Below are 27,987 nucleotides of genomic sequence, written 5' to 3' on the forward strand. Positions count from 1 at the left end.
CTTTGTTACTTGAATTAATTTTCAATGAAAAAATATTCACTTTATAAGGCTATAATTTTTTAAATAACTCTACATGGAAGCGGATGACTTTTTGTTACCAAAATAAGCTATTTTTAATCCAAAAATACTTTTACATTTGGAAATATCACAACTTTAAACATAGTTTTTTCTTAATTTCATGTTGTTTTTTATATCCCACAAATTGTACTAGAAGTAATGTTTAAAATGGTACTCAGTATTTTAGTTGATTTTACAATCCTAAGTAATTAATTCAAAGATAGAGAGATTATAAACAAATAAATTATAAAACGTGGTTCTTTGGGCATGTTTATGTTTTAGGTGCGTTTATGTTTTGTCAGAAATTATGAATGAATGATCGAAACAGTTCAGGTCCGTTACGGCCTCCAGCCGATAGGTGGCAGCAGTGCAGCCGGTTTAAAAGCAAACTGCGGGTAAACTACAGAAAGGAAACCGGAAGTTTATGTCGACGAACTTTTCCCTGTTTGGCGGCAGAAAACTGAAAACATTTCGGCAGAAACTGTCCTGTAACATCACCAGAGGGGCTCTGACGATCACAGACACGTCGTTTGTGGTCTAATCTTGTACTGAGTTCCGTCAGCGCGCGAGGATGGAGGCGAACGAGGCCACAGAAGAAGAGGTTCAGGTCCAACGGACAGATGATCATGTGGGAAACGAATCTAAAACAGAGCGGGACCTCATTTTGGAGCTGGACCGGGAGTTATCCAGACTGACACTTGGAGGTATAATCTGTTTTCATCATCTGGTCCAGACTAAATGTTGGACCCAGTTTATGTCTGCGGGAGATTTTTAGAAAGAACTGCTGAGTCATATAAAGGCGGAACGCTGAATCACGTCTGATGAAGGTTTGCAATGAAACATGATGTAGGCAAAGCTGCCTGGAGACGGACGAACGATAAAGCCTCTAGCTTTTGTAGTTACACTTTTGTTTCCACTGAAATGAAAGTGTCCTGCTTCCTCATTTTGAGGTTGAAATTCGTTCAAAACGTATAAACAGCAGAGGTTAACAATTCATTTGAACGAAGATTCAATTCATGTCATAATTTGCGCCAATCCGATTCATGGTCGATTCTGAAGGATCCGATTCTCTGACCTAAGCTGGATCCGCAACATCTTTAGCTAAAACTTCAACAGTGAGACTCAGATAGAAATTCCTGCTACTGAACAGTGAAGTTTTCCAGATTCCTTGTATTTCTTACAAAGTAATCAAGTGTGGCGGCTGGGTAGCTCGGTTAAACCAGGGTTCGATTCCCGGAGGGGAATGAGCAATGGTGGCAATTACCATATCAATGTCTGAGCAATTAACATCACCCAGTGAGGGTCCTTAGGCAAGACCCTTAACGCTACTACTGCCTCCCGAGCCCGGTGTACCGCTCCCGGAAGATGGATCAAATGCGGAGAAAATAATTTTCCTTCGTGGGATAAATACAGTGTAATAAAAAAAAAATGAAATATGTGTCCAAACAAACAATAATACCGTACTGGTAACTGTAGAGTAACCATAAAGATCATGAAGACATAGAATTCAATAAGAAATTCTAAACTGAACTAACTTAACAGACTAAACTAAACGGGGCGTCTTCTTCTTCTTAGACTCTCCTTCACACATGAAGGAGGGATCCAGAACTATTAAGTTCTCTAACTCTACAACTACACCTTTAAATAATCCAGCAGACAGGCTTCATCCAGATTTCCTGGTCCTGGTCTGGATCAGGGTCCGCTTGGGTGAATTCAGACTGAAAATGTGTTCTGGATTACCGGTAAACAAACTCCGGTTCACTTTAAGCGGCACATCGGGTCCGCTTAAAGTGAACCGGAGTTTGTTGACCAGTCTGAATACAGCCGATGGTTTCCTGAAGTTCAGCCCACTGCTGTTTCTCCACACGGATGGGATTCGGTTCTACCTCAGACAGATCGAGCCGGTTAGATGGTAGGAAATCGATTAAAAGGATTCATTGTTACACCCCAGCAAATGTACTCAGGGAATGACGCAAAGCAACGTTAAAAAGTTCAGAAGTGCCTTCATTACAAGTTTTTTAGCTCCATGAAATGGAGCAGTAAGATTCTAGTTTCAGCCAGAAATTTGCATTTCTTAGTTTTAATAATATTTAAGAGAAGTTTGTTAATAAACAGAAAAACGGCATCAGTAAACAGGAAGCAGCTCTGCGTCTAACAGGAGTCCCCCCCCCCCCCCCCCCCATAGAAGATGGTTTACTTCTGGCTCAAACCAAAGTCAATTCAGTCGCCATGTTGTAGCCAGACAACATCAGGAAGCAGTGATTGGTCCAAGTCGGCCTGAGTCAATGCTTTTATGTTAACCACTCTCACCAATCAGGAGTCAGCTTGTTGGAAGATGTCCCAGGGGGGGGTCACTCCGTCCAGTCAATATTTAGAACGGGCTTTAGGCTTTCTGTGTTTTTAGGCTTTCTTCTTGTTAAATGAGGGAATTCTGCAGAAACATCATCTTCATCACATTCATCTTCATCACAGACGTCTTAGCTAAAGAACCTTTTAGCAGCAGGAACCATACCTCATTAATACCCCTGCCACGCCCCCTCCCCAGGCCTGAAGCAGAAGGAACAGGCCGTGCAGGCGGAGCTCCCGGCGTCGGAGTTTGGCGTCGGCACGGATCCAGACTGGGAAAGCCGGGTGGAGGCCGTGTTTGAGCGCAGCGCCCAGCTGGCGGATGAGTACGAGCAGCTGATGAAGAAGCAGGCCGAGGAAGAGGAGGCAGAGGAAAGACACAGACAGCATCTGCAGAAAAAGATGGAGGGGGCCGCCCAGCAGCACCAGGTGAGCCTGCCCAATCTGTAAGCCCCGCCCCCCTGAACGGGTCTGAGTGGGTAAAACTGAGCTGCTGTTCTTAGGCTCTTCTGGAAAAACTGGAATCTCTGAGGGTGAAGCTGCAGCTCAACAACCCCAAGGCCACCAGGAAGAGCTTCTTAACCAAGAAACAGGAAATGATGTCAGAGAAGGCCAAAGCTCAGGAGGAGAGGGACAGGTGAGACATCAGCATCGCCTCCACCTCCTGAGGGGAGCAGTCCGTCTCCAGGAGAAACGGGGAGCAGCAGAAGCTTCTCCAAACATTTAGGGAGATTCTGGGGACGGCAATAAACGGAAGAACGTTCCTTCTTCTAATCAGGTCAGCAAAGGAGCAGCAGGAGAGCGACAGAAAGCTGGCGGCGCTCGCAGACGAGCAGAGGGAGGAGCAGAGGAGGTGGCAGGAGGAGCTGGAGGAGCTGAGGAAGGAGATGGAGCGCGTGAGGAAGGAGGCGGAGGAGGCCCAGCTGCAGGCCCTGAAGGACGAGGTGTCGGTGGTGGAGAAGCAGAGAGACGTGGCGCTGACCCGCATCGAGGAGTGGCTGAAGGAGGTGCGGGCCGCGCCGATCGGGTAACTTCTGCCAGGTCTGCGGGAGCTCAGCAGCACTGTCCCCCTTACCCGTCCAGGTTAAGCAGTACCTGAGTGTCCTGCGGGCCGAGTTCCCCGAGAAGTTCCCCCAGGAGCTGGTCCGGTGGGAGAAGAAGGAGGTTCTGGTCCAGAAGAACAAGGCGGACCTGCAGAGCCGCTTCCAGGAGCTTCTGCAGCAGCTGCAGCAGGGGCGGGAGCTGGAGTCCCTCCCCCAAATCAACATGCCCAACCTGCCTCAGGTTCCCATGGTAAGGCTGCCGGTCCCGGTCCTGGTTCTGGTTCTGGTCCGGTTCAGAGCTGACGCTGTGATGGGTGTGTCTTCCAACAGGCTGAACTCCGCTTCCACCAGATCGTCCAGAAGCTGCTGCGGCCTCAGCTGGCCCCCCCTCCTAAGCCTGCCAGTTCCCCGCTGCCTCCTCAGGCCCCCCCTCACTACTACCAGCCGCGGCCCCGTCATCCACAGCCCCCCCAGTACCAAGCCCCGCCCTCCCCTCGCTTCTTCCAGCCCCCCGGTTATCCCCCGTTTGGCGAGCCTGGCGCTCCCTTTATGGTGCCCCGCCCTCCCATCTTGTACCCACCCCCACAGGTTCAGACCCTGCACTCGCTGGCGCCCTCCCCTCCGCCCCCCGCTGCCGCCGCCCCCACAGCTTCCGGTCCGGCGGGTAAGCTGGACAAGCTGCTGGAGAAGCTGGGGGGGCGGTTCCCGCAGTGCAGCCGGGCGCAGCTGACGTCTCTGCTGCAGCAGGTGAAGAGCGCCCGCGGGACGCTGGCGGGGATGTCCCACGACGAGCTCATGGAGCAGGTGGGCCAGCGGCTGGCCCGCGGCGAGAGGACGGCCCCGGGGCCCATCCAGAGGCCGACCCCCTCCCTGCAGAGGGCCCCCCGGAAGCTCTGCCTCATGTGCCAGAACCACGTGGAGCCGGAGAGCAGACACCCCCTGAGCTGCTCCCACACCATCCACAGAGACTGCATCCAGATGTGGCTGAGGTCCAGCAAGAACAACTCCTGCCCCTTCTGCCCCGCCAAGTGACCCCGCCCCCTCCAGATTCGAGGGGGGTTGAGGCTGAGACTCCCCGCTCTGCCTTTGAAGGAGAAGGTTTTTAGAGAAAAAAACCACAACCCTTTTTTTATTTTTGGGCTACAGGAACAAGAAAAGCAGACTAAAACTGTGATGTGTCAGTCTGGAACAAAACGGCTCTAATCTCATCTGAATATATTTTAGCACCTGACTAGAAAATGCAGTTGGCTTCTTTTTCTTCTTCTGTACCCCCCCCCCCCCCCCCTCCTCTTAGGTAAATCCAAACATTAGTATGAACTGAACGTGATGGTGGATAATCTGCTGCGATGACTCTCTCAAGCAATCGACGAAAGCCGGCTTCTTCCTTGGAACCTTTTTTTTTTTGTTTAAACTGACCTTCACCTTTTCCTTCTTTTTCTCTTCACGCTGCTCATAATTGGTCAATACGTGTTTATGCTGAGCGGGGGGGGGGGGGGGTGGCTAAAGCTGGTTATACGCACCGCGTGAATGGAATAGAGCGCCAGGTGCAACAAAAGACGAGAAGGAAAAAGGGGCAACATTCGGAACCACTTCGCTTTAACTGATGAGACTTTAAGAGTCTGCAGGAAAACGATTCCATCCAGAACCGGCTCCAGAACCAACCTGGACCTGAGAACGGAGAGAATCTCCTAAACAGAGAAACCAGACCAGCTTCTCAGAGTTGAGACACTTTCTGACCGAAACCTTTAGGGTGATGAACAATCACACACAGTGGGCGGGCATCAATGTGTTTAACTCCGCCCACTCTGAGGCACGCCTCGGTCTGCAGTCAGGTAGTTTTACAAAATAAAACTTCAGTTAGTATCAGGGCAACGCTTTTTTTTCTTTCTTTCTTTTGTTTTTGATGGTCTCTCCTGCTGGGAGATGATCTTTTTTCACTGTGTACCAGGTTCATGCGAGTACGGTCAGAGTAAAACCTTTGCTCAAAGGGGCCACAAGAAAGAAGACCTGAACTATCTGGTCCCTGCAGGAATGTGGAGAGGCAGAACCCCCACTGGTCTGAGCGAATGGCAGTGAGGCTCAGGGTCACCTGCCTTTGGGGGAGGAGTCTCCGGACATCTTTTCAGGCCACTCTGGTTGACCCTTCATGGCCGTGGACCACCGACGGGTCTCTGGATGAGGACGGCTGCAGCTCCTTTGGTTACATATTTCATTTGTGCCCCGGCTGAGGGTTTTTATGGATCCGAGGCTCTGCTGGGTCTCGGTGGATCTTGTGACAGCTCTAATGTTGCTGTGATTTACACGCGGCTGGACAAACAAGCATCATTACTGCCGCCTGTAAATGTAGGCCTCCCTGACTGGGGTCTCTGGACCCTCGGGGGCCCTTAAGGAGCTCCCCGAAGGCCCGTCTGCAAATTGAGAGAGTTTTATTTGACCATTATTTCCATGCTGAGGGGATAACAGAGCGAGGGAGAAGCAGCCATCAGAAGGGTTGACTCTCAGAACCTGAACCACCAAATCATTTAAGCTGCAGAGTTTAGGGGGGTGGGGGGTCCGTGCTGCCATCCACCGAGTCCGCTTAGAGGAAATGTACTCCATAAAACACCTCGGTAAAAATGTTCCAGCTCAAACAAAACCAGTCCTACTTATCAAGTTGTGCTCGGTCTAATTGAGCCGCCGGGGTGTCGTTTACCAACAAAGGTAAAGAACCTCAGATGTGTTCCGGATCAGGATTCTTTACACAAGCAGCATGTCTGAGGAGAAAAACAAACGCCAGAACGCCAGAAGTCTCCGTCCATTTTTCAGATGAAGTTTCTCTGATGGCTCAGGTTTTCAGGCTGGTCTTCAGTGAAGGTCTGGACTCTCAAAGACAACCAAAAACTTCTCCACTGCACCACATGTACCCCCTGAGTGTTTTGACATTTGATCTATTTATTTGAATACATGCATCTTCAAATTTGCTTCCTCTACTCCCTTTGGTTCTCTTCTTCTCTTTGGTCCGTCTGCATTCACACTGAAGTGAACCGCACCGCAGCGCACTTGTTTGGTCCAATCCGGAGCTCAGGTGAGCATTCACACCTGACAAAGAGGGCTTCCTGAGGAACCGACTCTGTAGCCAATCGGGACTCAGCGGGACTGAGCTCCGTGACGGAGGTTCATAGAGATCAGTCAGCAGACATTAAAGGGGGCGGGGCAAACACTGGTTTCAGGGAAACAGGACTCGACTGACAGTTGGATGACATCAAGGAAGAAATCAAGAGTCTCGCAAAGGTGAACTTCATTACGGTATTGGGATTCAGAAATCCATAAAAACTCTTCATCAATGAGAAGAAAAGAAAACATTCCTGAACATTCATCATCTTCCATTGGGCTTTCAGCTTTTACCAAAACCCAACCCTCATGTTGAGTTTAGTGATGCCAATCTGGAGAAGAACCGGTGAAGATCTAGATCTAGAAGCTTCTTCCAGATCTTCAGCCAGATCTGAGGTTTTCCACCTAAATGTAAACAAACAAACAAAATCTAATTTTGTTCTAATGAATCCATGTAAGTTTTGGCATCATTTCAGGGCATATTTGATATTTTCTGCAAACAAAATGCAGGAAAAGAAAAACATTTCTAAGTTGATTACAGTAGGTTGTAGAACAACAAAAAAGTTAGTTTTAGGATTACATCAGAGAAGCCGTTGCCATGGTTTCCTGCATTTTTCTCATCCTTTTAACACGAAGCTCTGAGGATCTTCTACTTTTACAAAGATGCATCTCTGACATTTCAGAGCGGCCTGAGCCCGTCTGTGTGGTGCGGGGAGGGGGGTGGGGGTCATGAGGGAAACCAAACAAACAAACAAGGCTCGGATCAGCAGAACCACCGTCACTTCAGCGGCCAAATGCCAGAAAAATGAGGTCCACTGGTTCTGGCAGTGATTCTGAATTACAATGCTGCCCCCTGCTGTCCCGTTGGGGAACTGCACACCATAACAGAGCCGAAGCAGAAAGATGGAGCACCAAATATTTGAATAAACAATAACAAAATAGTCCTTTTGACTGTTTAAAGAAAACGTGTTTGGGGCATCAGGTGCAGCAGCTGCAGCACAGAGGAAAGTCCCAGTTCGGTTTGGGTTCGGTCGCCTTCATCGCTATGGGTCTGAGCCTCCCCCCTCCAGCAAATCTGGCTCCAGGTTTGGGGATAAAACAGGGACCCTCCTTCCTGCCGCTTCAACTACATGTAAGATCTGCATCTCAATGATGCTGCGTGTCTGTCTGTGTGCCCCCCCCCCTTACCCCCACCCCACAGAAGATGAATGGTGTTTATCCTCAGCAGTCTGGGCAGAGCGGCAGGCGTCTAATTAGCGTTTTTCATAAAGGTTGGGATGGTTGGTATCCATCATGGCCGTCATCGCATCAATTAATGCCACTGACGGTCTGAGGAATTGTCCCCCCCCCCCGGACGGTCCACCCTTCACCGGCAGAAGAACCTCCTCTGCTGTGGTTGGCATTAAAGGCCTGTCATCCCAGCATGCCGCGGGGCCCCCGGCCACAGCCCAGCGGTGTCAATTAAATTTGATTGACTGAGTAAAAGAAGCACACAAATAAGCCGAAACAACAGACAGAAAAATCCATACATGACCCCCCCACACCCGTCTGAACGGCTGTCAGCTCCAACGCTCGTCTCGTCCGTTTTTGCCGCTCGTGTCGGAACACAGCCACTTTCTGTGTGCCCCCCCCCCAACCCTCCATCTAAACACAGCCAACCAATTAGTGGTAGCAGAGCCCCCCCCCAGCATCGACTCAGACTGCTGTTCAATGAACGAGTCCTAATTTATCAGTTTAACTTCACCTCTGCTGGACAGGGGGGGCCGTTTGGAGGCGGGGACCCCCCCCCCCCCAGGTTAACGTGCTGATTCACTAATTGTGGGGCTCATGTTTCATATGCACGGCCATGATGAAGGGGCCCCATTACAGCCCCCCCCCCCCTCTCGCAGCCCCTGGGGAACGCTGCCCGCCGCGTGGGAACCATCAAAGGCCAATTTGTCCTCCAAAAACCATAAATCGCACGCCGTTAAGTGACCATTTCTGATCCTGCTGCGGCGGTGGGGGCGGCCAACATTCAGGCGGCGTTATGAATCGCTCGCTAAATTAGAGGACACAACAATTCACACAAGGCATCCATCTCAATCGGACGGGGAGGGGGGGGGGTCCTGACCCCACCTTTACATTGACGTGTTATCGCTACCCTGACAAAGGTGGAGAGGATTTCATGTAATCCTTGGAAACCAGTGAGGATCAAAAATCATTGAAGAAAAAAGGTTCACCGTCTTGTGGGGTCATCTGGACCCCACTTCCAACGTTAATGTGCCGTTGATAGCACAAGGGCTAGAGAAGTGAGGACTGAAACCACCTGGACCCATCCTGCAGTTCCAACTGCTGTCCACCTGAGGGCAGCAAACACGGTCCTGCAGACCCTCTGGCCGATGTTTCTTTTACAATTCTGAACACTTTTGGGTTACGGTTTGGGGAAATTGCTTATTTGGTCGATGACGTCATCTCGTCTGCAGCCCGTCGTCTGTGCCGGTGTGAATGCCCTCTGTGGCTTTAAGAAAATTCATTTTTCATAACCAGACCACTTTAATTGGAAATAGAAATGTAATAAACTGATCGGTGTTGCTTCAAACAAAGATGTTTTTTCTTTTGAAACCTCAAATGTTTATTGTAAACACGTCAGATCAAAGTCAGCTCCATAAAAAGAGGCTAAAGCTCTCATTAGTGATGTTGAAAAGCAGCTTTTCTGTGAGTCCAGCTTCACTTTTTCAGTCAGGAGAGGAGCTTCACTTACAATTAAACGTTTCTCAGCCTTCATCATCATCCTCATCATCCATCAATACTTGGTAGAAGGTGCATCGTTGAACCCCCCCGTCTGAAAATCACACAGCTACCTACCTATCTACTTCATGCAAAAATACTGCATAGATCCTTAACACAAGTCAAAGCAAAGAAAACTTAAATACAAACATATATATATATATACAGTGGTTTTCTGTTGTGCTGTTACATGTTAACACTGTGCACGTTTATCATAAATCATAACTGTGTGCAGAAACATAAATATAAGTCAAAAAGAACAAGGACTCTTCCTTTCAATAGAAGAAACAAAAGTGACAAATTCAAACTAAATCCAAACGTCCTTCATCCTGCAGAGCTCTTCCTCACAGCCGTTTCTGTTCAGGAGAGCCGACTCTGAAAATCAACTGAATCCATTTAAATTCATCTTTTTCTGGCAAAAGCAGCTTTAACATTATTTTTTTTCAAACTGCACATCCTCTCTTTAATCATTTTAACAAGTTTAAGACGTTTTGAATGGAAATGAGTAAAAGAACCAGAATTTGACTGAATTGCTGCTGTAAGTCTGAATTGATTCAGAAAGCCAGCAAAGATGTCGCCCCTTCATCATCATCATCATCATTGCTCATTTGAAGCCTTCTAACCCCCCCTCTCTATGGCATATAACTCCAGGATGGGCGGCTCGAGGGCCGCATGCATGTTTTCCAACATACCCCGCTCTGGCATGTTCCCGTTGGCTGGAAACACCTGAACCAGGTAATCCGTCACCAGTAGCGCTCGGATGTCTGGAGTTGCCAATCTCTGAGACCCTTCCTTCGCTTTCCAAACAGGAAGTACCCCCTGGCTCCAAGAAGCCAATATCCCGTAGACGTCTATAGAGTAACAGTCGTTACTCATTGGTCACAAGAACCTTTCTGGATCTGATGCCTTTATTTAAAAAACATTTTCTTTATAATCCTCATCTGTTTATATTTTTTTAAGATGCCTCAATAGAAGTATGCGGTGTAGCCCAAAGGGGCGTGGCCTTCCAACAGGCACAAGTGGTTGCCATAGAAAAACGTCGATTCAGCCCAATCACTGCTAACTAATGTCTGGTTCCAAAGTGGTCCGACTTCATTTTGCGGGAACTGGAAGTGAGTTCTTCTCCATGGGTGACCTCACACTCACTCAGTCCAGTTTTCATTTACAGTCAATGCAATGATCCAGTTGAACAAACAGCTCAGAGGATCCCCCCCCCGGACAGAGACACAGCCCCCCCGCCCACCTGCACCTCTCCATGGCGATGAACTCTGTGTCTGCTTCCCTCCCGACTCCCTAAACGACCACGTGGTGCAGGACTATCGCTGGACTTCAGTGCAGCTCTGACTCGTGCTCACTTGAACTTAAATATGACGTCACCCATCTTCTCAAGTGAAAACCTGATCAACATTTTAAAAAAAGTCACTTATGAATCTTTTTGGGTTCTCCAATAAAAATTTAGATGATTTATGAAACATTAATTTACATTTTTAATTAAAAAAACTGTTCAAATTCAATGCATTGTGGTCTGTATTTTCCAGTTTGCCAGTCTGGTTCTCAGCAAAGGCTTCTGGGAAAATTTCAGGACTCTGAGAATTTGGACACCCCGAAAAAAACGGCAAACGCCCTTTATAGTGGCATTAAGTAGTGAGAGGATTCGCCTCATCAGCTTCCTCAAACGTTACTGCTTTTGCTCTTGCTCTTGGCTCCGCCCCCTGGGCTGCTTTTGCCCTCTGACTTCCTGCTGGGGGAGCCCTGGCAGGTGGCTGGTTTGGGGGCGGAGCCTGCCTGAGTATTGTTGTTGTTGTGGTTGGAATTCCCACTCAGCGTCTCCATGATGGAGCGGAACGCCCCGAACGGCCGCTTGCTTTCGGAGCCCCCCGCTGAGGTGCCCCCCCGCCCCTGCGGGCCTTTGGAAGGCTCTGCTTCCTGATTGGAGCTCTTGTGGACCTGCTCATCAAAGGTGACCCTCAGCTTGAGGTTCTGGGACGTTTTCCTGCGTGATGAGGGCGACTTTAGGGCGCTCTTGGGGCTGGTTGCGACTTTCTGTCCGTCATGCGCGTCGTTGGGTGTCTCCGGAGTTTTCCCGTCAGCAGCTTCGGGGTCGCTGGAGGTGGGGGAGGAGTTAACGCCGATGCTGTCTGCAGACTTGGATCCGTTCAGAGAGAAGGCCAGCCTCCTCTCTGCTGACGAGGAGGGGGCAGAGAGCTGCTTCTTCGTCACAAGGTGGAGGGAGTCTGGTCCGGGTTCTTCCTCTGCGATCGGCAGGTGGGTGGGCCTATCCGGCCTCTGCGTGTTTGGGTGCGCCCCCCCCTGGTTCTTGCCCTCCTCGGGTGGATACCCATCCGAGTCGGACTCGCTTAAGGAGCGCTGCATGATCTGCTTCAGCCTGGCCAGTTTCAGCTCCCGCCTCTCCACCAGTCCGAGCCTGCGGCCCCCAGCGGGTCCGGGGCCCTCTCTTCCAAGGCCTGCCGGGGGGGGCAGCCTCTCCCGGGGGCACAGGGAGTCAGGCACGTCCTTTCCCAGCAGCTGACGCAGCACAGAATCGGGCCCCACCCCTCCCTGACGAACTGACCAGTGGGTGTCGCCGGGCGTCCCCTCCGCTGTCAGCATCATCTCTGGCCACGCCTCCACTGAGGGTTGATGGGAGCTGGAGTTCAAAGAGGGAGACGAGGATGGATCAGACAGTAAATGGATCCCTGGACATCGTTCAACTGAAGTGTTTTGTCAAGACTGTAGAAGAGAAAAACGACTGAGAATCACCTCCGACCTTTGACCTTTCAGATCTGTTTCACACAAAGAAGTGAGACAGAAACTGGAAATAAACTGGTTCTAGTGTTTTTGGTCGGTTCAGATAACTAATTTTAAGTATTGTTACTCTGATATAAACTTATTCCAAGAACTATTTATGAAAGTAAGCAATTAACGAAGCTTGGCTGTTTTTTCCCTCCATAGTTTTCACGTTCTGTGTTTTCTTCTCATTCAAAACGGATTTTCAAAGTAAAGTAAAGTAAAGCGATGGGACAGATGATGCTGTGTTCACAAACACAATTGGCTTATTAAATTTGCGTCCTCTGCCTTTATTCAGACGGGCTTCCGATTCACGGCTGGACACTTGTGTTCATACATCTGCCGCTCCGCCCCATATGGGCGGAGCTACTGCAAAAGTGTTCAGCCTCATCGTTACATTGCGGATGACACAGATGATGTTCGGAGATCAGATTTATTTATTTTGAAGAGCTCTACAAAAGCACCGGTAATCGCGTCTCCATGTCTGGGTTCAGAGATCAATCAGAGGCGGTGAGCTTCACCGTCTCCTGCAGGAGCTGCGTCTGAATGACGGACGCTTTCAGCGCTACTTCCGTCTCTCTGTGACCCAGTTTGATGACTTGCTGTCCCACATTAGTCCGAGGAGGGGAAAAAATAAAATTACAGGAACTTTTCATTATTGACTCGATGCAAATAAGACAAATATTATAAAGTCCAGGAGGAAACCGATCAGATTCACCTCCATGTTGGTTTTGGACTCCACCCACTGCTGAAGACATCAAGACGTCACGAACCAACGCTGGCATCACCAGTGAGTCCTAAAGTTGTGAAGTTTAGTCTGTGGTGTGTTTGTGGTACCTGGGAGATCTGGATGGCGTCCCCTCTCCCTTGTTGGGGTCCATCAGTCTCTGGAGTTGCTTCTGTAAGCTGACCCTGTCTGCCGCCTGCCTGCAAAGCAACGCCAGAGGAGCTCAAGGCGCCTTCACTGCTTCTGCATCGTCAAAGACACTTTTCCCTCCGTCCACCAGCTCTGGACAGGTTTCCTGACCCAAACACACGACAACTTACTCATTGAGCTGCTTGGTGAGTTTGACCACCTGCGAGGCCAGCGACATGCATGTTTCCACGACGACCAGGTACCGGGCACACGTGGTGTGGCCCTGCCGCTCAGCACTCTGGGAGGGCCGCTCGCTCTGCTGGTTCTGGACCGTCACGTTGGAGCCGTACTCCACCAGAGTCTGCGCACAAGTGAGCTCAGATCAGAACCAGGAGGAGTCTGACGAGAGCTGATGAAGCTTGCAAAGACTCAGTTCACTCGTTCTTTCCGCCAGTTTGAGTTTTACAGCGATTGCTTCCACACTTCCTGTTTGGTTTACTCTCAGAGTAGAGGTTTTGTCTGGGCATGAGATTCATGGACAGGAAGGATGTCATGGCTTCATGAGCGAGACGGGATCATGGGAAAAATGCAGTAACAACGTATGGAGCTTTGTTTATGACAGAAACTCCTCAAAGTCTGAAGCATTTTTAAAGTGACTGGCTCTTTATTTAGTTATTTTCAAAATAAAAGCAAAGCCGCGGATCACAGTACTGAAGTGCACTCGGCCTAGTTTTTGTGGTAACTTCTTCCAGCTGTAGTTACACCCGGAAAACCATCCTGCTGATCCTGAACATCCATAGAATCTCATTTACAAGTCTTGGTGCTGCTCTCCTTATTCCTCTTTTAGTCAACAAAACAAAAAGGTGAAAAACTTCTCAGTCGTGGTACAAAAAGTCTCTACATGTTATTTGATGGATTTGAAATGAATTTTGTTTGGACAAATGAATCTTTGCCTGATACTGACGTGTTCGTCACTACAGGATGTTCAGCTCACCTGTATGCAGGTGAGGTGTCCGTACTGAGCTGCCACATGGACGGCCGTGTTCCCGTTCTGATCCACTTCGTCCAGAGAGATGGCCTGTTCCTGCATGAACTGAAGCAGCCACAGCAGGACTTTCTCCTGGACACACAGACAGACAGACGGATGCTGAGGAGGGGGGCTCCTTCAAAACAGCAGTTGACGCGCACGCAGGGACCAGTAAACACATCATCTACATTAACTTACCTTCTTCTTTCCGTTCCTATTCCCCTACAGGTAGCACACTAGGTTGCCGACTCATCATCCTCACGCATACATTTACACGAATCACACACGACGCCATCATTAGAGTTCATTTGTTTACCTTGAAGTGGTCATCGACACACCGGGTCATGTGACGCATCGGTCTTTGTTTGTATTTATTTTTATTAAGGGTTATTGGAATTTCTTTGTAATGAACACAGAATGTTTCTTTGTATGAAACTGTTTGTTTCTGAATGTTTATGTTTTTGAACAATGTAAAACTCTTTTCCTTCTTCCTTTGGACTGATGGAGAGCTACGCCCTGGAGGAGGGGCTTACCATTTTAAAGAGGACCTGTTACAGGTGTCAGAGTGGAGTGTGGGAGTCTAGGTGGAGAAACATATGTTGGTTGGCCTTTGTGGAGCAGTTGTTGTGCTCTGTTCTTGCATTAAACACAGGAATACTTTCACCTTGGCGCCTCTGCCTTTATTGACCCACGACAGGCGTCTTTGTGTGAAATCATTTCATGTGTGTGAAGGATAAAGTCCTTGACAGGAACAGATTTCTGGGTTCTGATTTGACGTTGGATCGTACCTGACCGTATCGAGCCGCATAATGAATGAGGCTGGGATGTTCTCGGCTGCAACTGAGCTCGGCGATGGCCTCCGTCTCGCTCACCATCCACCGCACACACTCCAGATGACCGTTCTGCACACAGTCGGGGTGAATTCAGTCAGGATGATGCTTCCTCTCTGAGCCAATCTCCACTCGTGTTTGCATCAACACAATTTTGGGCGCAGACCTGGCACACCGTGACAGGAACTGACCTTGACCCCCAGGCCGGCGGGCGTCAGCTGCTGGCTGTTGCGCTCGTTCAGGCTGTCCTCCCCCATCAGAGAGGTGAGATGCTGCAGACAGTCGGCGTGGCCCTGGGAGGCGGAGACGTGCAGGAGGTTGTTTCCATCCTCGTCCCTGATCAGTTCCAGGTTGTCTGCCGCCAGGTGAGGCTGAGGAGGAGAAGGGGGGGGGGGGGGGGATGCAGGTGAGGAAGGCAGCGCTGAGGACGCCTGTTAATAAACAGTGAGGGTGTGACTGACCAGCAGTGAGATCTGCCCCTCCCTGACGATGTTGATGATGTTCTGCTTCTTTTTGGTCTCCTCATCCACCTCCCCTCCTGCTATTCCAAAGCCTCTCAGTGCCACTGCTCCACTTCCAGCACTAGGGGTCCTCACCTTGGTGCTGTCTTGCCTGCTCAAGCTGCAGCCCGGCAGGGGGAAGACCAGTCCTGACCCCCCCGGAGGATCCATGGGGGGTCTCTGGGAGTCCGGGAAGACGCGAGCAGACAGCAGCTTGTCTGGAAACGAGTCCGATTAGTGACTTTCTGTGTTTACGTGGGAAGAGCGGAGAGGTTGAGGCCCCACCTGCATCTGAGAAGGAGGCGAGGGAGGAGGACAGAGGCTCCGGCTGGTAACCCCCCCCACCTGGAGAACGGTTGAGGAGGTGGAGGTCTGGATCCATGGACCTGGACTTCCGTAGATCTGACCACTTCAGCGGAGACAGAACACAGAACTGGAGGAAAACAGAGACAGCACAGGTTTAAGACCCCCCCCCCCATGTTTTACACCCATTATTGTGTAGGTGGAGGTGGGGCGTGTGTGTTTGGGCGGGTTGAAACAGACTAACTTTCTGACAGAGGACTCACCTGCGTCTGCGAGCTACTGCCCAAACTCACAGGCTCATTATGGGGCAGACCGGAGCTCTTCAGGACCCCCCCTCGACTCCTCTCCAGCGTGCCCCCACCCGCATTACCCCCCATCACAGATCGCTTGTCGAGGGGGGCTCGAGGCAGTGTGGACACGTGCTGGCTGGACTTGATATAAGGCACGTCCAGGATCTCATCCATGTCCAGGTCGTAGTGTTCCAGCTCCCCGAACAGAGCCTGGGGGCCGCCCCCCTCCCCCATGCTGCTGCTGGGCCCCTTCACCTTCATCCCAGACCCATCCAGCGGTGTGGGGGGGTTGGAGTGCTTGACAGAGGTGGGGCCATCTTTGCCGAGCTCCTCCTGCTCCCCCAGCGCCTGGTCCTTCCCCTCAGAGTCCGAGTCTGTGGTTTCGGGCTGGTGTTTGAGGGGGGACACCCTCTTCACCGGCCGAAACTTACTGTGGACCTCAGCCAGCCCCCCCGGTTTGATCCCCCCACCGCCGTGTGAGGAGACGCTGCGGCCCCAGCTGATGGGCGGAGCTGCGGGAGGAAAACAGGTGAGTGTGTGAGGCGGTGAGCGCCAAGGGAAGAGAGGCAGGATCAAACACACCTGCTCTGTCCTCGGCCGGCACATCGCTCCTGCGGGACAGCGCAGGGATGCTCTTCAGGGAGGAGACGGCGTACTGCGGGACAACGGGGGGTGCGAGCAGTGAGACCCTGAGCTCATCATATAAACACCAAGCTGCAGGAATTAAACGGGCGAGGAGAAACCGCTTCAACCCTAGTGACCCTTCCTGTGACCCCGCTATGATGTCATTTCCTGTCTGCACGGTCATAAGAACACAAGTGTTGTGTGCAAATCCCTTCACGACTCACAACATATCGCACTACATAGTGCGTTTGACTTTTTGTAGTGCTTGTTTGGATCTACAATTCGAAAATCGAGTGTCTCTGCGAAAAAACTAGTGTGCATCGATGCTCACTGGATTAGCGAATATAGACCACAATGCATTGCGTTTTGGCCAAAAGAATGTATTTAAATGTTTTTTTTTAATAAACCAACCATTTAACCTTCAGAAGATAGTGGATTCATAAATGGTCATCGCAAAACCTCTTTAACAAACAATTTCAACTTCGTGAAATTGATGACATCATCATCACTGTTAAAAAAACAAAAAAGTAGTGACTGAATTGCTTTTAAAAGTATATAGAAAAGTATAACTACAAAAATCTCTTAACTACGACCACCTGCTGCACGCCCGTAGAAAAAATGTGCATGAACATTTTCTCTCTACGGGCTCACCGAGTTGTCTACGACTGAAGTTTTGTGCGAGCCCCCTGTGTGCCCCCCCCCACGGGTTTGACAGCATGTATCCACCCATAAGAGCAGCTGGGACTAAGGTTTAAGAAAAGCCCATTGAGGTAGAAAGGTGTGGGGAAGACGCCGGTTGAGTTTGTGTCGTTTCTGCTCGAGATACTGACCACTGAATCATCAGAGAAGTCGATCTCATCCAGGTCCAGGTACTCAGGAGGCTCCATGTTCCCACCACATCGTCAGCCTCACAGCCAACCTGCACACACACACACACACACACACACAACTTTCAGTCAGTCACCTCTGAAAAACACACCCACTCAGCTGCGATCCAATCTGCAGAAACAGCAAGACAGGAAGTGGGCGCAGGAAAAAGCAGGATTCAATGTTTGGGCTGAAGCAAGCTTCTGCACAGAAAACCAGCAGAACATGAGGAAGTGAGTCACTTGTGTTTTTGGGAAAAGGGGAAAACGGCGCCTTTGTCCTGGAGCTAAACCTGAGCTGTGCTGATCAAAGGCAGCTGACAGGATAATCAGGATTAGTCAGCGTGACTCCCTGTCAGAGCCAGAACTGACTTGAACCAAGCAGCAGCCATGGACCTGCACGCTTCCCAGCATGCTTCACTGACCCGACTTCAGAGCATGCATGGTTACAAAAGAACAGAGTTCCCATCTTTTCTAGAGTCAAAAAGCTCAGGTCAGACCCCTGCTGACACACAGCTCAGGTTTCCCAGCTCTTATTTTTTATCTCGACTTCTCATGTATTAAAATCCACCAGCTTTAGGAATTTCTAGCCTCTGACTATGGTGCTGATAGGACAGAGGAAAGTTGTTGCTCACTGATAAACTACCAAAAATCTTATCTTTTTGGGTTCAAATGTTTTTTTGTTCGTTTTCATTTAAAGTTCAGAAAACTTAAACCTTTTTTTTGTCTCCTAAACACATCAAAACCCCTTTTGGGTCCGGCTCAGATGTGACCCAAAACCCTGAAGTCATGTTGGGCAAATAAACTGATCTGAAGCCATTGTTCACTTCTGACGCCATCTTGTTGACATCATCAAGCCCCAACTGTTCCAAAAGAAACAGCAAAATGGGCGGGACAACCACACCTGTCAGTTGCCAGAACCATTGACTATACATTTGAGAACTGGACTGTGTGACCCCTCCCACCTCGCTTTCCAAACAGGAAGTACCTGCTGGCTCCAAGAAGCTAAAATCCTGTAGACTTCTAGAAGTAAACAGCTGTTACTCAGTCATTTTATTGGTCAGAACACCCATTCTTGCTCTGATACCTGTTCTGGATAATCCTCTTTTTTCTGTAGAGCAAGTTATTCGAGTCATAAACTGACCAATCAGATGCCTCAATAATAGTACCGTTAGACTGACAGATTCTCCTTAGCCCACTTTCAAGTAGAAGGGGTGTGGCTTTACAAGAAGCTCACTCCTGATTCGCAAGAGTGGTGGCCATAAAAACCTTGACTCAGACCGGACCAATCGCCGCTCACTGTCGTCGGCTGGCTCCAACGTGGCGGCGTCCGTAACATGGAAAAATTGGGACTTAATTGAATTCCTTTGGTTGGTGACGGGAGTAAAGCATTTTTAGTGGGCGTCGTCACACTCAGTCCAGTTCTCATACAGTCAGCGGTTGGAACACGCCCAGAGAATTTGAAAGTTTCCGATCAATCAAGTAGCCACACACATTTGAGAGCAGCATCAATAAAAAAATAAATAAAACAGAGTTGGTAGAACATAGAAATTCCCCCCCAGTGCAGCGGTTTTATAAGTCTAATCACATTCTGAGCCAGACTGTTGGGAACGGAGAGCCACAAGCCCCCTAGAAGTAACTCAGTGAACTAATCTGACTACAGTTACTTTTTCTTTTAAATCATCCTCAACAAAAAAGGAAACGGTTGCCGCTGGGCTGCAATGAGCCACTGAACTGTAGCATATAGAGAACTGGACAGAGCGAGTGAGACGTCACCCATAGAAAATGCCTCACCTCCGGCTCCAGCCCAAATGAACCCAATTCTGTCGCCATTTTTCTGCGATACGGACACCGCCATGTTGGAGCCAAAGGACAGTGAGTGGTCTGTCTGTCAATCAAACATTCCAGGAGGGGGCCAGCGGGCACCACAAGCCTTTACTGAGGCATCTGATTGGTTAGGTTATAACTTAAACAACATGCGATAAAGAATCATGAATAGATCTGCACATAAATCGCAAATTTATTGTTATGGCGATATCAAGTAGTGCAATCAAATATCGCAAAAGACGGTAAAAATTGCACTAAATGGTTACATTAAATGTGCTAAAACAATCTTATGAAGTAAGCTTGAAGTATTTAATGAATCAAAAAAAATCCATTTATGCATTTGACCAATGGATGGACGGATGAACCCTCTTCACGACGTTGACCAATCGCACGAAACCCTTTGATGTTAGATGTTCCCCTCCTGTGTGGCCTTGGGTCATTTGCTGTATAATTTAAGTTATTTTGACTTTTTAAATTAAAACTGTAGCAGTGAATTGGAAACGATGTTTTTGGTTGCCCTGCCATTTGTTCATGTATCGCAAGTTATATCATCATCGCAATGTTGATCAGTAATATCGAAAATCGCGAGTTTTCCTCAGATCGTGCAGCCCTAATCCAGAACAATAGAGTGACTGAGCAACAGCTGATTATTTCTCTATTGAGGTCTATGGGATTTTAGCAGGTCCTTCCTGTTTGGAATGCGGGGGCGGGGGCACTATGTCCATGTAGTAATGAGATGTTGAATCTCCCGTTCCATCATGTTACATGAATGCAGGCTGATGTGTTCCTCACACGACATCCAAACCCAGGTCTAAGCAGGAGGAACCAGTGTTCCTCTGGACAGCCATGAAGAACAGATCCAGATGAGAGGAACCTGATGGCTGATGGGGCAGAGTTCTGCTCCTGAACGAGGTCCAGATGTGCAGAGGAGCCTACAGCTGCTTTCATCTCTCTCTGGAACAGATCTGTCAAACAGATCCGCCCTCTGGAAGCCTCATCCCAAATAAAACAGTCTGCTTTAAACGCACAGGTCTTCATTGAACCGATCCACGGCTCCCTGACAGCTGGAATCGTCTACAGACGAGAGTCAGCCTGAAAAAACGAATCGTGAAGTTTGTTTTTTGTCAAACTAAGATCCACAACCCCCCTCCCTGGAGAATGCTTCATGCCTCCTTGTGTGGAGCTGTTTTTGGACTGCGTGGGAGTGAGCACCCAACTCAGCCGGGCTAAATAAAAACCCCAGATTGCAGCTCTGCGAACCCTCTGAGCTCTAAGTCGGGGGTGACGGCGTTAGTGTGCACGTATGGGGCGAGCGCTCGTCTGCTGTTTATGTCAACACCTGATCCTTTAAGGCAGAAACAATAAGAAAAGAAACAAGGGGGGGGGGGGACAAAGAAACGTCAAAAGTGAGGCTGCACGCTTCTCTGCTGAGATGGGGCCAAACCCCTCCCAGAGCCAAAAATGAACTCCAACTCCCAGCAGCTTAAGATTCTGTCATGCAAAACACCGCAACGCTGCTCCAGCACACCAACATGAGTAAAAGACCGCTGCAGAGTTTTGACAGACCTTAGAGCACAAAGTTTCATGACGACCAGAGCTCCTCCAGAACTACCAAAGACACAGAGGAAAGAGGAAAAGCTCTGCTGCTTAGCGAGGATCCACCACATACTTCCAAGTATTACATTAGATTAACATGTATGGAGGATTACATTGGATTAGGATGGATGAAATGTGCGCTCACACTGTTTTAGGATGACTTGAATATTGGATTAAACTAGGAGGAGGTGGATGCTTCTTCTAGCCTCCCACAGTTAATAATTGTGCGCTTGTTAGATATTATTAGATTAACATGAAATACATTGAGGGGTTTTCATTATAGCTTATTAATTTAAATTTACTGTACAAACACATTTAATTGGAGCAAACAAACACAGAATGGAAACTGCTTCAGTTAAAAACACGTTAATTATGTTATTAATTAAATAATAAAGCATGAACAAATATGTAATTAAACTCCGGACTGTTTGGTTTCAGCAGAATTCTAGACCTAAACGGTCCGGTCTGGTCCGCCCTCTTGGTCCGGCTCCCTGTATACCAGCTTCTCACCTGGAGATAGAGCTTTTCTGTTATTACACGTGTGAACTCAGAGGGGGGCCGCGCGCCCCGCTCAGCTGCTTTAATCCTCTGATGAGGCGGCGCGTGCAGCGGCGCGAGGCTCGTTAGCTGAGCTGGCTAATCAGTGTGTTAGCAGGTTAGCCTGCCAGGTAGCGGAAAAACTAGGTTACACGTGGCATTCTGGTGAAAGAAACAAACAATTTGGGTCGGAACCGGGAGGCAGACATTCCCGGTTCTTTAAACAGAACAGTACCTTGTTGAGGTTCGAGGGCCGGAGCGGCTTGCAGAGCTGATCCAGCTGTTTTTCTCACAAAGACTCACAAAGAGCGTGATGTCACAGCCTCCGAGAGGATGAGTAGAAGAGGTATCACTCTGCGTGGATTTCTGAGAAACATACCCCAAGAGGAAAACGATGATTTTTCCAAATTAAGTTTTATAAAATAGGAAAAATATACGTGATACTAAAGCAACGTTGTTTATAGGTGCTGTATTTCTTGTTTGATTTTTTTTTTTGTTTGAGCAAAAATAAAGAACGTTTTATGTTAATTGAGAAAGAGTGCTATGCGGAACTCAGTCAGACCTCTTTTTTAGTTTGTCTTTACTCATTCAGAGTCGAAAGTGTTTCAAGTGGGCTGCAGATACATTAATCTAGGCTCTCAGGAAGTGATCAACAGATTAACGATATAGCCTGTAAATTACGACCTTTGGTGAGATCTTCCTGAAGGCTGCGTCCTGTTTCTATAGACGATCTGTGCAGTTATTTGATCCCGTTATTCTTGAAAACCGGAGCTAATGGCTCCAACTGTGATCTAGACAGATTTCCCCTGGTGCAAAAAACACAGCAATAAAAAAATAACACAATTTTGTACTCTATAAAGTTGATGTAAATCCACCTTAGTGTACATTTAACCATTTGAGATTTCTTTAGGTAAAACAAGAAAATATTTGTTCTTTTTGTTTGCTTCAGGAAAAATAAACAATGATCAAACATTTTGTAATACTAGAAATTCTCATATTTTTAAAAACCCACATCCACAGCATTTGAATAAAGCCATTAAAGCTGAAAGAGGCCACATAAAACAACTCTGACATGGCAGAGAAGATAGTTCTCCTGCAGGAGAACCATGTTCTCTGCCTTTGGCTTACAGCAGCTGGGATTGGCTCCAGCAACCCCATGATCCCGTTTAGGATCAAGCAGGATGGATGAATGGATGGATGAAAAAACACAAACATATTAATGCTTTTTAGAGCTCCAAATGCCACAATAACCATTAAAACGGATTAAAAATAGAGAATCCTTTGAGTACCACATGAGCTCTGAAAGCAATGATTAAATTCCTGAAGAAAACGTTTAAAAAAGCAGGAATATAGAGAAAAAAAACCAACATAAAAAAGAGTAAAGTTTAAATCTAAATTACTTTATAAAAGGGAAAAAAAAGAAGAAATAATTTCAGGGTAAAATGGATGTAAACCTTGAGTACTGAAGCCTCAGCATTGAATACTCTCATGTATGTGTGTGACAGCTGTTACAATTTTCTTAGGTCATCTGCTTTAGACTTGAATCAAACCACACAGAAAGAATGCAGGTCAGGGTCCAATCCGTCCAGTCAGTCCAGTCCAAACATGTTTCAATTTGACCAGAAGATGGCAGCAGTGCTCCTCATTAGTTACAAATGACCTCAATATTTGTTGTAAATGAGAGTTTTTATCAGCTTATGAATCCAAACATAATCTCTCTATTATAAAATTAACATCACATAATTGAACAAATGAGTAAATGGTGGATCGAATTATTGCCTTTAGCAGTTTGTCCTCCTGAAAGTCTGACAGAAACGTCTTCAAGAAGAAAATCCGCGTTCACTCAGTGAAGGAGGTTGATTGACAGCTGTCTGAGTTTCATCCTCTAGCCTGAGCGGCGTCTCCTGGGTGATGTCCATCCAATCCTGACAGGACTGCCCCCCTATCAGGAGGTTATTGCTCTAAAGTGTCGGAATCAAGGTTGGTATAATAAACTAATCTAAACTAAAAAGAAAAAACAGGTCTGATCAAACATTTTGTTTGAATAATAAAAAAAAAGAAATAGTAACGTAAGTTGGGAAAATAAAAAAATATTTAAACAATAAAAATTAAAATTAAAACAAGTAAATCCACACTGGAAAATCCAGAAATTAAACTGAATTAAAAACAAAAATTGAGTTAATAAAACTAATAGAAAAATAAAAAACTATATTAACTCTTCCAACACTACTTACAATTAAATGATATTTTCCAAATAATTTTATAGACCAGAAACAACATAAATAATTGGCTCATGCTGGTCTTTTTGCAGCTGGTTGTGGATCCTCTGCCTTTAGCTTCATTCAGCTCCTTTTTCCTCCATCAACCTGTTCTCCTCAGGAGGCCTGTCAGCACATTAATGTCAAGTCAGATCAATCAAATTAAAATCCAATCCACATAAAACTCTGCAGGAGCAGACACCTGCAAAACACCCTCCATCTGCTCACCTGAAACACAGGTGAAAGATCTGGAGGGCCATATCACATTACTGCCTACATGTAGACATATGCGCTGCGTTCCGGCTCTGCTTCAGTGAGTGAACGGGTGGGCGGGGCATGTGAGGAGGGGCTGCCAGGTGTGTGTCAGGGAGGGGCATGTTCATCATATTTTCTGAGTTGATCTTTTCTTAAATGTTATTTTTTCTAAATAATTAAGACTTGATACATGCTATTGGTAAATTCATTGTTCAGACAAGCATTAACACATGAAAACTGGACCAAAACACCTTTGACAAAAAGGGCACTTTGGGCATCTGGGCAAAAAGGGCAGGTGCTTGAGCACCCCCCCACCCTCTCTCTCTCTCTCAATTTACCGGTCAATCTTCGTTCCAATAATCACCTCTGGTCATGATTTGTGAATCATGACTTAAAGAACGAGGTCCTGAATACAAGTTCTATTGGAGATTAGGTGAGAATGTGGATGATTCCTGGACCCCTGCCTGGGGAAGTGTTCCAGGCATGTCCTTCTAGGTGAGGGTCCCAGGAAGGACCCAGAACACTGGAGAGACTACATCTCTCAGCTGGCCTGGGAACGCCTCAAGATCCCCCCAGAGAAGCTGGAAAAGGTGGCCGGAGAGAGTCTGGGCAACTTGACAGACTGTTGCCCCCGCAACTGGATCATGGATGAGCGTAAGAAGATGGATGGATGGATGGATGGATGGATGGATGGATGGATGGATGGATAGATGGATGGTGGATGGATGGATGGATGGATGGATGGATGGATGGATGGATGGATGGATGGATGGATGGATGGATGGATGGATGGATGGATGGATGGATGGATGGATGGATGCCCAGATTTTCCTCAGCCCCCTTCACTCTGCAGGGGAGAGATATCTTGATCTGTGACTTTATGTTCGCTATGATTCTTGTTTATTACACAGTTACCAGTATGAAGCCCACTGAGATGACTATTGTTGTAAATATTGGGCTATACAAATAAAACTGAATTGAATTTAAATGAATCCCAGCTGCATGGGGTCTAGGGAAGACATGGAATCTTGATGTAAAGCGCAGGAGTCAGGTGGAACCAACAAAGAACTCACTGGAACCGGTGGAAGGAAACTCCAGGTGTGACATTGTTCTTGACCCTGTTCCCTCATCCACTGATCGATGCACAGGACCAGGTAAATCAGCTCCTCCAGAACCTCCAGAACCTCCCTCACACCCAGCTCGTCTATGTCTACACTGGAGAGACCCAGAAGGAAGACGTCCACCAGCACCTTGTCCAGATCACAGACCAGTGTCTTTACTCTGCCAATTCTCAAAAATACTTGAAGAAATATTACTCACAGGCAGGAAAATTTTGTTGATAAAACAAGATCTAATCTCCGACGACCAATATGGTTTCAGAAAAAATAGATCAACATCCACGGTGATTACGCAATTGCCGCTCCTGAGTTTCAGCATCACAGCCACTTCCAGGTTGTTCCAGGTAGCTTGCCTTTCTCTTTCTGTTGTGGTCAGGAATATAGAATGCAGGGGACATCCTGGACAGGTCGCCAGTCTGTAGCAGTTATTCAAATCCAATTTGCACAATTTCAAAGTCAATAGAAAAGCAGCTTATGATGAACAATATAGAGCAAACACTTTAGAGGTCACGGGGCCACGGGTCACTTTTTGTAGATTAACAATCATAGATTTTTTAGATTATCTGGATATATAAACATTGTCTCCTCTGATATGTGACCCGCTCAGCTGATTAGTGTTTGTTCATTAGCGCTTAGCTCTCATTGCCTGCACTTATCTGGGCACCATGGAATGGCACATTAGCACTGTCCTTTAAAAATAAAACCCTCTGAGGAAATCTTCTGCTTCCTTTAGGGGTCACCACAGTAATTCATCCAGTTTTACAGGAGAGATTCTGTCCCTGCTGGAGAGCAGTTCTTGGACTGGTTTTTGGCTGTCAAATTGACACAACAACTAGAATTAGCTGATAAATGATTCATGGATTTGGCAACACATCGTCAATCGTGGAACTTCTGGGTGAGTTAAGGTCTAATGTGGACTTGGTCGGGACAATTTTATTTTAAAAAATATTAACTTGGGACTTTGATCTTTCATTGTATTAGATCACTTCAGGTTTACTTCAAAGTTTAGTTATTTTTTTAATTTTGATGTTTGCGTTAACAGTAGAAGTTTATGTTTTTACACTTAAATACATTTTAAAAGAATTAATCATGAAAGAGGAATCTTTGCTTTTAGACTAAGATTCAATAGCAGACATCCACTTTTGTTTCCCTTTGAGTTTTTAAACACCAACCCGGATGAAAAACCTGTTTTTGGTGTTTTCAACATGTTCTTTTTCTCACTATGGAGGACAAAAATAAAGAAAATTAAGCTTATAATTGCATTTCTAAGTAATTCTTTATTCAAACCGTTGTGAATCGGGAGCAAAAATTCTTTTGTTGCACTGTTGGTGTTAAGTTGGGGTTGTGAGGGGCAGCAACATAGTGTGTACACATGTACACAATGGAGTAATGGGAAATGGGGGAAGCCTTACTCTGCACCAACAATTACATCCACAACTCAGATGTGAATTTCTAATCAACTCCTGCCGCTCTGCAGAAACTATGTCCTAGAGAGCAACAAGTCATAATTAAACTCAAACTATATTTATTTATATAGCGCCTTTCATTTAAGATAAAAACACAAAGCGCTTAAGATAAAAGCAGTCATAAAATATGTAAATTAGTTAAAACAGAAAACACAAGACAATCACACAAAGATGGGACCCCTCCCTCGGCAGGTTCCTCCCCACACCCACCCAGTTCCCCCAGTAGAACCCTGAACAAAAACAAAGAACTGCAGCTTAAAGAAGGTCTGGCTTGGTACTGGTGTGAAGAAACGATATCATGGGGATCCCTTTATTCCAAGGCCCAGCCCGACCGCAGGGGTCATTTCTACAGCGCCCCCCCAACACATAGCATCCTAGGGTCCACTCCACGGCTGTTAGACCACAGAGCGGGACCCCAACCAGCCCAATGAGAACGAGCACCGCAGCAACAGCACCCCCTACAGGTGGAGCCGGTGGTGCCACAGAACAATGGATCCCCAAGAGGAAACACCGGATTATGAAACATCAGAATAAAAATTATAATAAAATAACAACAATAAAAATAAATAAAAAAACAAAGTAAAACAAGATATAACAATGTTAATAATTTAAAAATAAAATATGTAAAATGATTGAAACATAACCGAAGTATCATTAGTAAAATAACAATAAAAAGAATAGCATATTAAAAACACAGAGATAATAATAGTCCTTAAAAAAATAGGTAGGTGATGACCAAGTCCAGGGTGTGTCCTCTGTTGTGAGTAGGCTGTGCCTCATGCTGGGTAAAATCCATATTATTTAAAAGATTTAAAAACTCAGAGGCAAAAGGATCATTCATGTTATCAACATGAAGATTATAATCTCCAGTTATTAAAATCTTATTGTGCCTCAGAAGAATGACATAAAAATTCAGAAAAATCTTGTAAAGAACCGGAGGGAGGAGTTGGTGGTCTGTAAACAGTCACTGCTAAAATAGGTGGGTTGCTGAACAGGAAGGAATGATGCTCAAATGAAGGATAATCAGTTAAAATAACGGTTTCAGTTTTTAAACCTTTTTGAGCAATTGATGCTGTTCCACCACCTCTCCTACCTTCCCTTGCAGAAAAATAAATAAAATCAGGTGGAGAGGCCTCAGTGAGAATAGCTGGAGCATCAATACCAAGCCAGGTTTCAGTTAAAAACAAGCAGTTCAAATCACGGTCAACAATCAGATCATTAATAATAAAAGACTTGGTAGAAACATATCTGATAATAAAAACAGCCACGTTCAGTGTGGCAGGTGAACCCAGTGATTTTGCAGTTAATTTTGATTCTGTATTTGGTGGTACATGTATAGGACGGAGACATCTGACAGAAGGAATGGTTGACTTTGAATGTGAACGTTTGCGATCTCTGCTAGTGATCTGTACTGGAATAAAGGATATTGCTATAGAGGAAATGTGTGTGCTTTGGTTGAACCGTCAGCTGGAAGGAGCAGTGCAGGAGAGGAGGGCGAGTTCTGTGTTGATCCCAAGAAGGCCACTGGGAATGCTTTTAAAATAG

At 47.0% G+C, this 27,987-nt stretch overlaps 2 protein-coding genes across 3 annotated transcripts; one reads left to right on the forward strand and one right to left on the reverse strand.

Moving 5' to 3' along the window:
- Positions 1–440: 440 nt before the first annotated feature.
- rnf214 (ring finger protein 214) lies at positions 441–5,315 on the forward strand. The gene is made up of 6 exons (XM_023958812.1): positions 441–761; positions 2,603–2,832; positions 2,907–3,040; positions 3,182–3,410; positions 3,487–3,696; positions 3,777–5,315. Exons 1-6 carry the CDS (start codon positions 629–631, stop codon positions 4,476–4,478), a joined length of 1,638 nt encoding a protein of 545 aa, XP_023814580.1. The 5' UTR covers positions 441–628; the 3' UTR covers positions 4,479–5,315.
- A 3,807-nt stretch (positions 5,316–9,122) lies between these two features.
- sncaip (synuclein alpha interacting protein) lies at positions 9,123–21,676 on the reverse strand. 2 transcript variants are annotated; one of them, XM_011479682.3, is made up of 12 exons: positions 21,581–21,676; positions 17,350–17,438; positions 16,478–16,550; positions 15,869–16,407; positions 15,588–15,735; positions 15,264–15,520; positions 14,994–15,173; positions 14,761–14,874; positions 13,940–14,065; positions 13,137–13,306; positions 12,927–13,016; positions 9,123–11,949 (listed from the first exon to the last, which is right to left on the reverse strand). In XM_011479682.3, exons 2-12 carry the CDS (start codon positions 17,404–17,406, stop codon positions 10,974–10,976), a joined length of 2,730 nt encoding a protein of 909 aa, XP_011477984.1. In that variant the 5' UTR covers positions 17,407–17,438; positions 21,581–21,676; the 3' UTR covers positions 9,123–10,973. The 2 variants fall into 2 exon arrangements, with proteins under 2 accessions (XP_011477984.1, XP_011477983.1); XM_011479681.3 differs by lacking the exon at positions 21,581–21,676 and having other exon boundaries at positions 17,350–17,926.
- Between the last annotated feature and the right edge of the window lie 6,311 nt (positions 21,677–27,987).

The sequence above is a fragment of the Oryzias latipes genome, chromosome 9 (assembly GCF_002234675.1).
Source record: "Oryzias latipes chromosome 9, ASM223467v1".
In the NCBI taxonomy this organism is placed as follows: domain Eukaryota; kingdom Metazoa; phylum Chordata; class Actinopteri; order Beloniformes; family Adrianichthyidae; genus Oryzias; species Oryzias latipes.